This window comes from Boleophthalmus pectinirostris, unplaced genomic scaffold, assembly GCF_026225935.1.
Source record: "Boleophthalmus pectinirostris isolate CB_2022bp ecotype Guang Dong unplaced genomic scaffold, ASM2622593v1 HiC_scaffold_23, whole genome shotgun sequence".
Classification (NCBI taxonomy): domain Eukaryota; kingdom Metazoa; phylum Chordata; class Actinopteri; order Gobiiformes; family Gobiidae; genus Boleophthalmus; species Boleophthalmus pectinirostris.
Genome location: NW_026571207.1, coordinates 39,132,076 through 39,144,013, shown reverse-complemented (window position 1 = coordinate 39,144,013; position 11,938 = coordinate 39,132,076). Strand labels below are relative to the sequence as shown.

General features: G+C 41.4%; 2 protein-coding genes across 2 annotated transcripts; both read right to left on the bottom strand.

The window, feature by feature from the left end:
• Nucleotides 1-1,368: 1,368 nt before the first annotated feature.
• LOC129410611 (stonustoxin subunit beta-like) lies at nt 1,369-3,999 on the bottom strand. Its single transcript, XM_055159094.1, has 2 exons — nt 3,981-3,999; nt 1,369-1,922 (listed from the first exon to the last, which is right to left on the bottom strand). The coding sequence occupies exons 1-2, from the start codon at nt 3,997-3,999 to the stop codon at nt 1,369-1,371; spliced, it is 573 nt and encodes a 190-aa protein (XP_055015069.1).
• Nucleotides 4,000-4,017: 18 nt separating this feature from the next.
• Nucleotides 4,018-5,630, bottom strand: LOC129410610 (NACHT, LRR and PYD domains-containing protein 3-like). Its single transcript, XM_055159093.1, has 5 exons — nt 5,494-5,630; nt 4,799-5,206; nt 4,555-4,728; nt 4,217-4,390; nt 4,018-4,024 (listed from the first exon to the last, which is right to left on the bottom strand). Exons 1-5 carry the CDS (start codon nt 5,628-5,630, stop codon nt 4,018-4,020), a joined length of 900 nt encoding a protein of 299 aa, XP_055015068.1.
• Between the last annotated feature and the right edge of the window lie 6,308 nt (nt 5,631-11,938).

The window sequence follows — 11,938 nt, the reverse complement described above, 5'->3', positions numbered from 1 at the left end:
AAACCACTGTTGCCTCATTATTTATAAATCAGGATTTTTTAGCTACTCTGGGCACAATGCAGTATTTATGCTTTATCACTGAATCAGTGTTGAAGATTCAGAGATTTATTTTTTATTTTTTTTAATAAACTTGAATTTAGCATTATTAATTTTACTAACTGATGAAGCAAATTAAAGCTACATGAAAGTGGAAGCCCTGGTCACCTTGAAGGAAGAACACAGCCTTATATTTTTTTATATTTTGGACTTTTGAAAGAACAATGTAAATGTGTGAGAGATCAGAGCTCTTTGTTTTTCCATCACCTCGTGTTGTTTTTGTAAATGGAGCCATTTCGTCTGTCTCATCTTTGAAGACACTCAGAGAGACTCCACACTGAGAGGAACTTTCAGCTCTTTGACAAAACAACGCACAAAATAAAGAACTTCTCTGGGAAATTACTCCGGAAATTATATTTGACATACTTGATTAAAGTTTTGGAAATACATCAAAGAAGTATGAATATAGTGCTACAATATAGTGTCTTCAATTATTTAAAGCTACACTATGCAAATTCTAGTGGACAGTTTCCATGGAGATGTTATTGTTTTACCTGGAATGTTTCACACTATTACATTAAACATACCTAATATTTATTTGTACAGATATGAATAAATTACGTTGCCTCTCCACAGACTTGATCTCTAAGTCTGGGGGTGCCACACTTTTGTTTCCGTGGATATAGATAAGTTTAATGCCTTACTACGGACAAAGCAGTATTTCCGTTTGTAGCTCTGTCTCATATCAGAAATAACTCCGCCTCTGCAGCTGTCTGTTCGTAATCAGAAACACTTTGTTGTAATCAGAGCAGTCGTGTGTGATGTCACATAGTACTTGCAATTGCAGCGGCCACTGGAAACAGCAAACTACATACATTACAACAAATAGGAACCAAACAACACACAAGATACAAGACAGACATTACGAACATTTCATACAAATAGGGATAAAGGTGACACGGGTTGGTGACAGTGTGAACCTTATATGTGTGTGTCTGTGTGTGTGGCCCACGATATTACGATATTATTCTACAAAATAACAAGACTGACATTGTTAAATGTTTTGACCAGTCATTTGGTAAAACATTTATTGTCATTTTCATATCGGTGTCATTTTGAACAGACTGAAAAGACTTTGAAGTTGAAGTGCAGAATTCAAGTAACAACTAAACAAGTGTAATAAGACTGTAGTCAAAAGCCTCATGGAGGTTGTGTCGTTCTTATTTTTACCTAAAGACACAGTTTAATATGAGATGAGACCACGACGATATCATGGCAATTTTACTTCAACAATATCAAGATATCACCAATATCATTACACCTCTAACTATTTTACACAGTGGAGAGTGAGTGTGTCGGAGCACACAGAGACACTGAGGAGTCATAATAACAGAGCCTAAACCCAGGGATCAGAGTGTGAGTGAATATGGTGTTAAAGGTGTGGAGGTGGGTCAGTTGGTCAGAGGAGACTGTGTAGAAGGACAGAGAGCCAGCAGGACAGTCCACAAACACTGCTACTCTCCCAGAAGAGGAGAACCAACGCTGACGTAGTTGGGTTTGTTTGTTATTATGAAAAACGTAGTAACCACGTTCAGAACACTGCAGACTCCAGGACTGATCATTGCCTCCAAACAAACTGTCAGTGCTGTCTCCTTTCCTTTTGATTCTTCTGTAAGACACTGATATACAAACATCTCCACTCCACTGGACCTCCCAGTAACAGCGACCAGTCAGACCAGTGGAACACAGAATCTGAGCCCAGTCAAATCTGTCCTGATGATCTGGATACGGCTGCTCCTCTCTCACATGTGTCACCTTCTTGTTGTTGTCAGACAGTTTGAGTTTAGTGTTCGCTGTGTTTAGATCCAGAGTGAGATCACAGAAATCTGATGGAGAGAAAACACAACACAGCAGCAGTTAGTCCCCTGTCCACTCTCATCATTCCACTCTTCTGTTTGTCTCAGATTTATGTAAGTGTAAAAACATTTCCTTTCACAGCCCCACACCAGTCTATTTCAGATTATTCTCAGTGTAAATCTGGAGTCTATTTCAGATTATTCTCAGTGTAAATCTGGATTTCTCTGGAATTTGTTGCTGCAGTGACAAAGTGCAGCTCCAGTCTCTGACGTCACTCCACACTTTCCTACACTAAGTGTCCAGGGGCCTCATTTATAAAGCTTGCTTACGCAAAAATCCGTGCGTGCGCGCTTCCTATGCCAACCGCGGTATCTATAAAACTCGCCTAAGGCGTGGCTCTTTGCTTAACCTTGCTTGACCTCCTGTAAGTTCTACGCAAAGTCTGGAGACACGGGGAAAAAGCGACACTCGTGGAGAGAAGCAGAAGTGAACAGAGTATGAGGAAGTGTTTGATCAGAAAATCCACGTATATAGAAGAATTACCTTCTGATTTGCGCATTTAAGTGTTTGGTTCGCCAAAATATGGAGAAGGGCTGTTTATTCCACTCATTATTCTCCACAATATTATACATTTGACACTCGTGCACGAGCGCGGCCACATTCCCGGACTCGGTGTAGCGCAGAGTCTCCCACAGTCCACACCAAGACCATAGACTTCTATAGAACACAGACTGTGACCAACACAGAGGACGAAATAATGACCCAACCTGAGAGAAAACTCTTCCCTTGAACGCAGCAGGAGCCAGGCTTTGATTTAATGAACGCAACTTTAACACTTTTACTTTAGTCTTAACGCACCGAGCGCCAGAGTGACCTGAGTCTGCGGACAACACGAAGCCTACTGCCCAAACCTGACCCCAACCAAAATCTTCCCTACATTTTTGTGTAATGGGGAACTGAGCACATGAGAGCTGCTCTCTGACTGTATGAAGAACAGAATAATGCCCGTGCCCGTCCCGACCCAGACCCACACTCACAGACCCAGACCCACACTCACAGACAGACCACACTCCAGACAGACCACACTCACAGACCCAGACCCACACTCACAGACCCAGACCCAGACTCACAGGTTCAGCAGTTTGGATGTATCATGTGGACTTTAATTGGCAGAATAACTTCTGTATCTGATGTGTTTCATGCTAAATCTGTGTCCTCGTGTCCTCGTGTCCCTCCCTCGCTCCTTTCCCTCTCCAGTTGAGGGCATCTGAATCTCTCGCACGCGCTCATAATTTGACCATTCAGATTAGCGCGTGCATGTATCTACGTGTATATGTATATATATACACAGGGCCAGTCCACATACACACATCATAGACAGACTTAAAAATATAGCGATAAAACTCTTGAAACAGTGAAAAAACACATGTGTTTTACTGCAAAGATGTGCTGCCTAAATATTATAAAAAATGATTAAATGAACAGATGAGTCATTGTTGTCATTTTAGTTTTGTATTTATTTATTAAACCTTGTTTAATAAAGTCTTTAATAAAGTCTTTGTCGTGATCACGTGGGGCTGCGTGGAGCGTCCTCTTCCCTCTGTCCCGCGTGTCTCGGTCAAACCCTCTGATTATCGGCTCATGTTTAGGGAAATCTCATTCACGAGTCACTTTACATGCTCCTTTTATGGTGAGGTGGAGGTGTGGAGGGGGCGTGACGTGACGTAGGTTTACGTGCGCAAATTGTAGTTGCAGGTGGGATTTATAAAGCAAAGATTACGTGGTTTGGTGCGTGCGGTGGGTTTTCTAAATATGGAGTTTGCGTGGCACACGCCTGTCGTAGCTACTAGGCGTACGCACTAACTTACGACAACTCCTGCGCAGTTTTTATAAATGAGGCCCCAGATGATTACCACTGAAACTCTACATCTCTACATCACAACAGTGTTTGAACTCGCTCAAAAAGGAAATGCTGTGACCCTCAAAAATGAGCCGGTTGTGTAACAGAATGCTGACAGATGCTTTGTTTGTGTGACACAAATAAAATCATAACCAGACCAGAGTTAAATGGGTTAAGTCAGACTTACATCTCCGGATTGGATTCATCCATCATTCTCCAGCAGGTCATAGTCTGAAGGAAACACACCACATTAGAGTTTGTCTCAGAGCATTTTCACTCCATGTGACATTCAGATGTGTTCTTTTGACCCTAACACTCTTCTCAGTCTGTGGTGCACAGGCCTCTGGTGCTTCTCAAGTCTGTTTTTATTCATGACACTGTCATTTATGATTGTGAGTGTTAAGCAGGCGAGCATGTCCATACCTGAGAGTGTCCAGTGTGCAGTGGGGGTCCTCCTGTAGAGCACACAGGAGCTTTACTCCTGTGTCTCCTGGATGGTTGTAGCTGAGGTCCAGTTCTATCAGATGGGAGGGGTTGGACCTCAGAGCTGAGGCCAGAGAAGCACAGCCTTCCTCTGAGAGCAGACAACCCGACAGTCTGAGGACACAGATTATTGGAATCAGTCCATTCATTAGAAACATTCAACCCAAACGAGACAAAGAACAAGTCCCAGATCTTTATGTGACTTTATCAAATGTGAATTTCCAATGCAAATACCAACAGGTTATGTATTAATAGTGAAGAATATGATCCCCTCTGACCTGAGCTGTTCCAGTTTACAGTAAGGACTCTTCAGTCCAACACACAACATCTTTAGCCCTGAGTCCTTCAAGTCATTGAGACTGAGGTCCAGGACTGTCAGACTAGAGGACTGGGAGCTGAGGACTGAGGACAGAGCTTCACAGCTTCTCTCTGACAGGTTACAGCTGCTCAGTCTGGAGACAGAAAACATTGTTTATGTAGAAGTTGAATCAAACCATCCTCTGTTAAACAAAGGAGACTCACAGAGCTTTGGTGGAGGCCTTGACCACTGGCAGCAGCCTCAGGAGAACCTCCTCTGAAGCAGAGTATTTCTTCAGCTCAAACTGGTCCAGATCTTTTTCTGATGACAGTAAGATGAAGGCCAGAGCTGACCACTGAGCAGGAGACAGTCGACCTTCAGACAGACGTCCTGATCTCAGGTACTGTTGGATCTGCTCCACCAGAGAACGATCATTTAGTTCATTCAGACAGTGGAGCAGGTTGATGCTCCTCTCTGCAGATACATCCTCACTCAGCTTCTTCTTGATGTACTCAGCTGTTTTCTGATTGGTCTGTAAGCTACTTCCTGTCTGTGTCAGCAGACCTTGTAGAAGGCTCTGATTGGTCGACAGTGAAAGACCCAGGAGGAAGCGGAGGACCAGGTGACCACAGCTGTCTGGTAAAACTGCACTGATTTGCTGCTAAAAACCTTTGTCCATGATGATGTTTGTTTCTGTGAAAGCAGGTTGATCCCAGTGTTGATGAAGGTCTGATGGATGTGAAGAGCAACCAGAAACTCCTGCACACTCAGATGGATGAAGCAGTAGACCTTGTCCTGGTACAGGCCTGGCTCCTCTCTAAAGACCTGTGTGAACACTCCGGAGTACACTGAGGCCGCTGCAGCGTCCAGCCCACACTCGCTCAGGTCACTCTCGTAGAAGATTAGGTTTCCTTTCTGCAGCTGCTCAAAGGCCAGTTTTCCCAGAGACTCCACTATCTTCCTGGTCTCTAGAGTCCAGTGCGGGTCTGTCTCAGATCCTTCTTCATACTTGATGTTCTTGACTTTGGCCTGAACCACCAGGAAGTGGATGTACATCTGAGTCAGGGTCTTGGGCAGCTCTCCTCTCTCTCTGCTTTTCAACACATGCTCCAGGACTGCGGCAGCGATCCAGCAGAAGACCAGTGAGCAGACATTACAGTAGTCTAACCTACTGGAGACAAACGCATGGATAAGTTTCTCCAAGTCTGCTTTGCTTGCTTAGACAGTAAACCTTTGATTTTCGCTATGTTTTTTAGATGGTAAAAGGCTGCAGATGTTATTGATTTGATGTGGCTGTTAAAGTTCAAGTCTGAGTCCATTATTACCCCTAGATTTCTTGCCTGATTTGAAGGTTTTAGAGAGAGAGACTGGAGGTGATGCTGACACTGTCCCTTTGTTTCTGTGGACCAAACCCTATGACTTCAGTCTTGTCAGAGTTTAGCTGGAGAAAGTTGTTTTGCATCCACACACTGATCTGTTGGATGCAGTGACCAAGTGACTCCACTGGTCCATAGTCTCCTGCTGCCAGAGAGACGTAGATCTGAGTGTCATCTGCATAATTGTGGTAGGACACATTATTGCTGCTTATTAACTGGCCTAATGGCAGCATGTAGAGATTGAACAACAGGGGGCCCAGGATTGACCCCTGAGGCACCCCACAGGTCAGGGCCATGTGATCTGAGACACAGTTTCCAATTTCAACAAAATACTTCCTGTCTTCTAGATAGGACTTGAACCAGTTTAGTACAGTACCAGAGATGCCCACCCAGTCCTCTAGTCTCTGTAAGAGGATCCCATGATCGACAGTGTCAAAAGCAGCACTCAGATCTAACAGGATCAAGACTGAGACTTTGCCTGCATCAGTGTTCAGGCGGATGTCATTTGTCACCTTGATAAGAGCAGTCTCAGTGCTGTGGTGGCTCTAAAACCTGACTGGAAAACATCAAAGGAGTTGTTCATTTGGAGAAAGTTCGTAAGCTGTTGGTAAACAGCTTTTTCAAGGACTTTGCCAAAAAACGGCAGATTTGAGATGGGTCGGAAATTGTTCAGTACTGTGGCATCAAGACTGCTCTTCTTTAGGAGAGGCTTAATGACCGCAGTTTTCAACGCGTTTGGGAATGTTCCAGATTGAAGTGACATGTTAACTATGTGAGTGAGTGGTGAAAGTAAACTGTTGAGGACGGACTTTAGAAATCTAGTGGGTAACATGTCCAGGCAGCAAGTAGATGAACTCAGACTGGTAACGATCTCTAAAACAGTTTTGTCAGTTACAGGTGCAAAGTGATTCAGCTCTAAGTGTCTCTGTGGCTGCATGCTTGTTATTTGTGTTGTGGAATTGATGCATTTTTGATGCCCTGAACTTTGTCATTAAAGAAAACTGCAAACTCATTACATTTAGATGTGGAAATTAGTTCTAGTGGCAGTGGAGCTGGAGGGTTTGTTAATCTGTTCACTGTTGCAAACAGGACACGAGAGTTGTTACTGCAATTACCAATAATGTCCGAAAAAAACTTCTCTATTGTTTTACTCAAAGTGTAGTTGTACATATGCATTGTTCCTCTGTAAATCTCATAATGAACCTGGAGGTTTGACTTGCGCCATTTCCGCTCATCCCTCCGTCACTCCCTTTTCTGTGCTCTGACTGAGTCATCATTCCTCCACGGAGCTTTTTGCCTCTTTAACCATTTTAACCTTTATCGGGGCGATGGCATCCAGAACATTCAAAACACTCAAAGTCACAGAGTTCAACACATCATCAACATTAGAACATGAGGCAATTTCAAAATTTATCATTTCCATGAACAGTGCACCTGTGTTATCATTTATGTGTCTTCTTCGAACAACTGTAGGAGCAGCCGGTGGTTTGGGAATAACAGACAGGTCAAAGAAGACACAGAAATGATCAGACAGAGCAACATCAACCACATTGACATTTGAAATATTTACACCCTTTGTAATGAGCAGGTCCAGAGTGTGCCCTCTGTTGTGAGTGGGCTCACTGACATGCTGAGTCAGACCAAAAGTTTCAAGGACAACACTAAGCTCTTTGGCATTTTTGTCACACACATTATCCACATGTACATTAAAATCACCTGTAATGACTAAACCATCAAAGTCTGTGCAAACAACTGAAAGCATCTCAGTAAAATCATCAATAAAACTTTGACAGTGCTGAGGAGGTTTGTATATGACGATGTAGAGTCTGGACGGTGATTGTTTTAGCTCCATTTTGAAGGAAACATACTCAAATGATGAAAACACCCCAAATGACAACCTGTGTGTAACCAAATGATCTCTAAAAAATGCACACACACTCCTCCACCCTTTTTTATTTGCTCGTGTTTCAGATTCAAATTTGAAGTTGGGAGGGGTTGATTCCACTAGCACTGCTTGACCTGTGTTTTTGTCAAGCCATGTTTCAGTTAAAAACATAAAGTCAAGATTAAAAGAAGAAATAAAATCATGAATTAGAAATGATTTGTTACATAAAGATCTGACATTGAGCACAGCAAGTTTCTGATTAGTTTCAGTAGGACTGGATGTTATCTTCTTACAGGGAATGTGAACTAAATTTCTCTGATTAGACAGTCTACCTGTCCTTCAGAGCCATTTAGCAAGACACAAGGTGACGCATTTTTATATTAGTCAATTTTTCATTTAATTTCTTGAATGGAAATGACTTGCGTAAAGTAGAAGTAACCTAAGTCACTGTAGGCCTTCTCCTAATAGTGAAATATTGGAATTAATTGTTCATGTTGTATTGTGGTAATAAATATTAAACAACCTCTGTCTCACAGACATAAATAAAAATCTAGTGAATTGTATAAAAGTATTGTCCATAGTTTTCTACAACAGAAAATGTAATTTTCATATTAAATCAAATATTTAATTCTCTAAATCATGCCTTTTTAGGCTAAAGAAGGTTCAAAGAAAAAAAAAAGTGCTGGTCACATCAGGACCCATCAGGCCCCAGATGATAGAAACCCATGTCCTGTCAATCAGGACACACTTGGATTACAGTCAACGAGTAGAGAAAACTCCTTAGTAAGTTGTTTTTGTGTGTGTGTATATTTGAAAAACTCAAAAGGTAAGAAACAATGTCTCACCACAAGCTTCTGTCGATCTGAACAGGAGCCTTCAGAGTCAAATCTGGACTGTTCCACTCTGTCAGGTGTTACCAAGTATCAGGCCGTACAGTCTTTATCTCCAGAGAAAGCAGAGGTGAGTGTTCATGTGCTGATGCCTTCAAAAATCCTCTAAAAACACTAACAATTTTATGGAGAAGATGTTGGGCTTAAATAACTGTCATTATTCTCATCCCCACATCAGTCATTTACATTTACATTATGGCCGTTGACTTCCTGTTAGAAAATGCTGAAAGAACAAAACCCCACCTCTTCACATTAGTTTGTTTCTCTGGTGAGCAGGAGAGTTTAATTTACATGTTTTAATCTAAATATTTGCTGCACAACATCTTTGAACCTCATATATGTGACCAGGACTCTTTGTGGGAGATAAACCCTCAACTGGCAGCCAGACTTCAAGGAAGAGTGAGAGGAAACATCCAGAGAAGCGATGTCGCTCCTCCTCAACTTCGTCACAACTCTGCTCAAGAAAGTACAACTATGGTTCAGCTGTGCGTTAAATGGTACATTTCTGTAGCACTTTTCTACTCATTAAGGCTCTCAAAGTCATTTATGTATCAGTGCCAAACATTCACACACTCACACTGAAGTACCAGGCAAGGTGCCTTGCTCAAGGACGGTGCAGAAAAGGTTCAGGAGGAGCCAGAATTGAACAAGCAACATTCCGATTACTGGGCAAATCCTTCCCCTCCTGAGCCACTGCTGTTTACATATTTTCTGTTCTGCTTCACAAAGTTTCAGAACAATCTATCTCCATGCATTTCTAAAGTTCCTCTACATATAAACCCTAAATCCTACACAGATTTTTAGAGTCTGGCCTGTTTGGAAATTTGTGGTCAAATTATTTTCATTTCCAGGTGTGTCAAAGAAATACCCCAAAAGAAAATGGACAGAAGAGGAGGTGAAGCTGGTTGAAAACAAGCTCTTACATAACATCTGGACGGGTACCAGGAAAAAGGCAATGTGAAGACTGCATCAGGTCAGCTCCAGAAGTTTTTAAACATAAAACCTGGAAATCTCTTAAGTGTTACATCAATAACCGAATAATAGCACAGTGGAGGGACTGTGAGAAAAGACGATGACTTTGAAAAGATCATGCAGGTCAGTTCTATTCTCCAAAATGGAGCATAGAACTGACCTGAAATGTACCAAACACTGTTCACACTTATTCACTCCAGTCCATCTTTTTTTTTTTTTTTTTTTTTTTTATCTCAGAGCATTTGTTTGTTTGTTCTGGCTTTAAAACCAACCATCAACGAGCAAATATGTTAATACTGGAAATGTTTGGTTCTTGTCAGTTCTGTCTGTCACCGAGCTCCTGTAACATGTCAAACACACACACTTTACACTTGTTCACTTTATCTTCTATAATTTCCTCAGAGCTTTTGTTTAGGCTGACTTTATAAAATTACCCAGATTACTCTGAGTTTTATGTTAACGCTTTGGGTTTTCAGATTAATACACAGTATACTTGAAATACTGTGAGTAATACTTTTGATTTTCTTTATTCATAAAAAGGAAGAGCGGATAGGAAGAGAGATAAAAAGGAGACAGTAAGAAATTCCATATCAATCCTTTTGTTTATTTGATAAGAAATGCCTTAATGGAGAATGTGGAGAATACTAATAATAGTATTATTTTATGTTTGTTAGCTGTACTTTATGAAAAACATTTGACATGTTTTCATGCCTGGAATGTGATCAGCCAATTATGTCCTGTTCATGTTTGCAATAAAAAGATTGCAAAGATCTGAACCAGCAGATACTTTTGTCATGTGGCTATTCAGGGATTAATCAGAAGAGTTATTTCACAAAGCAAGATGTCCAGACGACTTTGTTGTGTTGTGTTTTGGTGCCTGTGCAACCTTTGTCATTTTAGATTTGATCTGAGTTATTCATGAATATGTTTTCAGTTGTTTTGCTGTTCATAAGTTGCCCAAATAAGTAAAAAATCAAAAAAGACGTCTGAATGGTGACTTTTACATCCTTGGTCCCCACCGGTCGCCTCTAAAACACACACAATGAAGTCATGTTTTGAATATGCAAATGAATGACATCACAGGTCCCCTTGAGGGTCCTGTAGGCGGACCCCCACACCCAACAACCACGCGACAGCAGAGAGGGCCCAGCCCGCTAAGAACCTGAGGCAGATAACTTCCGTGCTGCATTCCTAAGTCTATTAAAGTACTGTTTTATATAGCCTGTCTATCCCATCCCTGTTTCTTTATAAAATAAAGTAGTGTGTGAGTGTATGACACTGCATGTGTTTGTATATATGTGTGAGTGTGGGTGTGTGTGTTGTGTGTGTGTTGTGTGTGTGTGCACGCGTGCATGTGTATGTACTCGCAGGACTTCATCATCTATTTAAATGTCAGGCAAAAGGTGGTTGGCTACAAGAAAAGAGTTAAGGAACAAGGAGATGAATAATCAAATATGAAATTACATTTGTAGAAAATTGAGGAAGGTGGATCAGGGTGACTGTGGTGCTGTTGTGCTGACAGGGGTGGTAGATGTGTATTCCAGAAAGATATGGTCAATGAACAGGTTTTTCCAGTGTGTCAGATTTATGCTACTATGTCTTGATTTCCAGTTCATGAGGATAGTTTTCTTGGAGATAGTTAGGGCCACAAGGAGAGGTTTATGGTTTTTATTATCTATTGTGATTATTGAATTGATTGTTTTAGATGAGAAAGCTTCAAATGTAGTAAAATTGCCCCAAAAACATATTTTCTATTTTGTTCCATTAAAGCTACAAGTTGTATTTGATTATTTTATTTTAACCAGCAGATGACAGATGTGAAACAGACACTTCTGTGACTAGACCGCTGTAATTTCATGTAAAACCTTCACATATCTCTATACAGAACTGTTGGACTCGGACTCTGCTGAAGAAGTGAAATCTGTGAGCAAACACATGGGTTCTTTGTCTGAGTAAACATCATTATATGAGTCCATGTTACACCCCCACACCTCTGCACACGGCACCACACAGACCAGTGACTCAGACTCTGCTTCTCTGACTTTATTAATGTCTAATCAGAACCAACACAATACAAGAGGAGAATTCAATATCCTCCTCCAGCAGCACGTGACAGTTTAAAGGACAGGAAAGTATTTACATCGACCAGAATTAAACACACACACTTCAGCTGCTACCGGGTTTCTGTCATCTCGGTTTGTCTTTAGACCACGGACACAAACATGATCCAAACATTTCCCT

What these genes read in the sequence shown, in the direction of transcription:
- LOC129410610 (XM_055159093.1), bottom strand. Translation starts at nt 5,630, where the DNA reads ATGTACATCCACTTCCTGGTGGTTCAGGCCAAAGTCAAGAACATCAAG. An exon ending in AAACTGGCCTTTGAGCAGCT is followed by an intron (nt 5,207 to 5,493) that starts GCAGAAAGGAAA and finishes TTTACCAGACAG; the next exon opens with CTGTGGTCACCTGGTCCTCC. An exon ending in TGTAAACTGGAACAGCTCAG is followed by an intron (nt 4,391 to 4,554) that starts GTCAGAGGGGAT and finishes CTGTGTCCTCAG; the next exon opens with ACTGTCGGGTTGTCTGCTCT.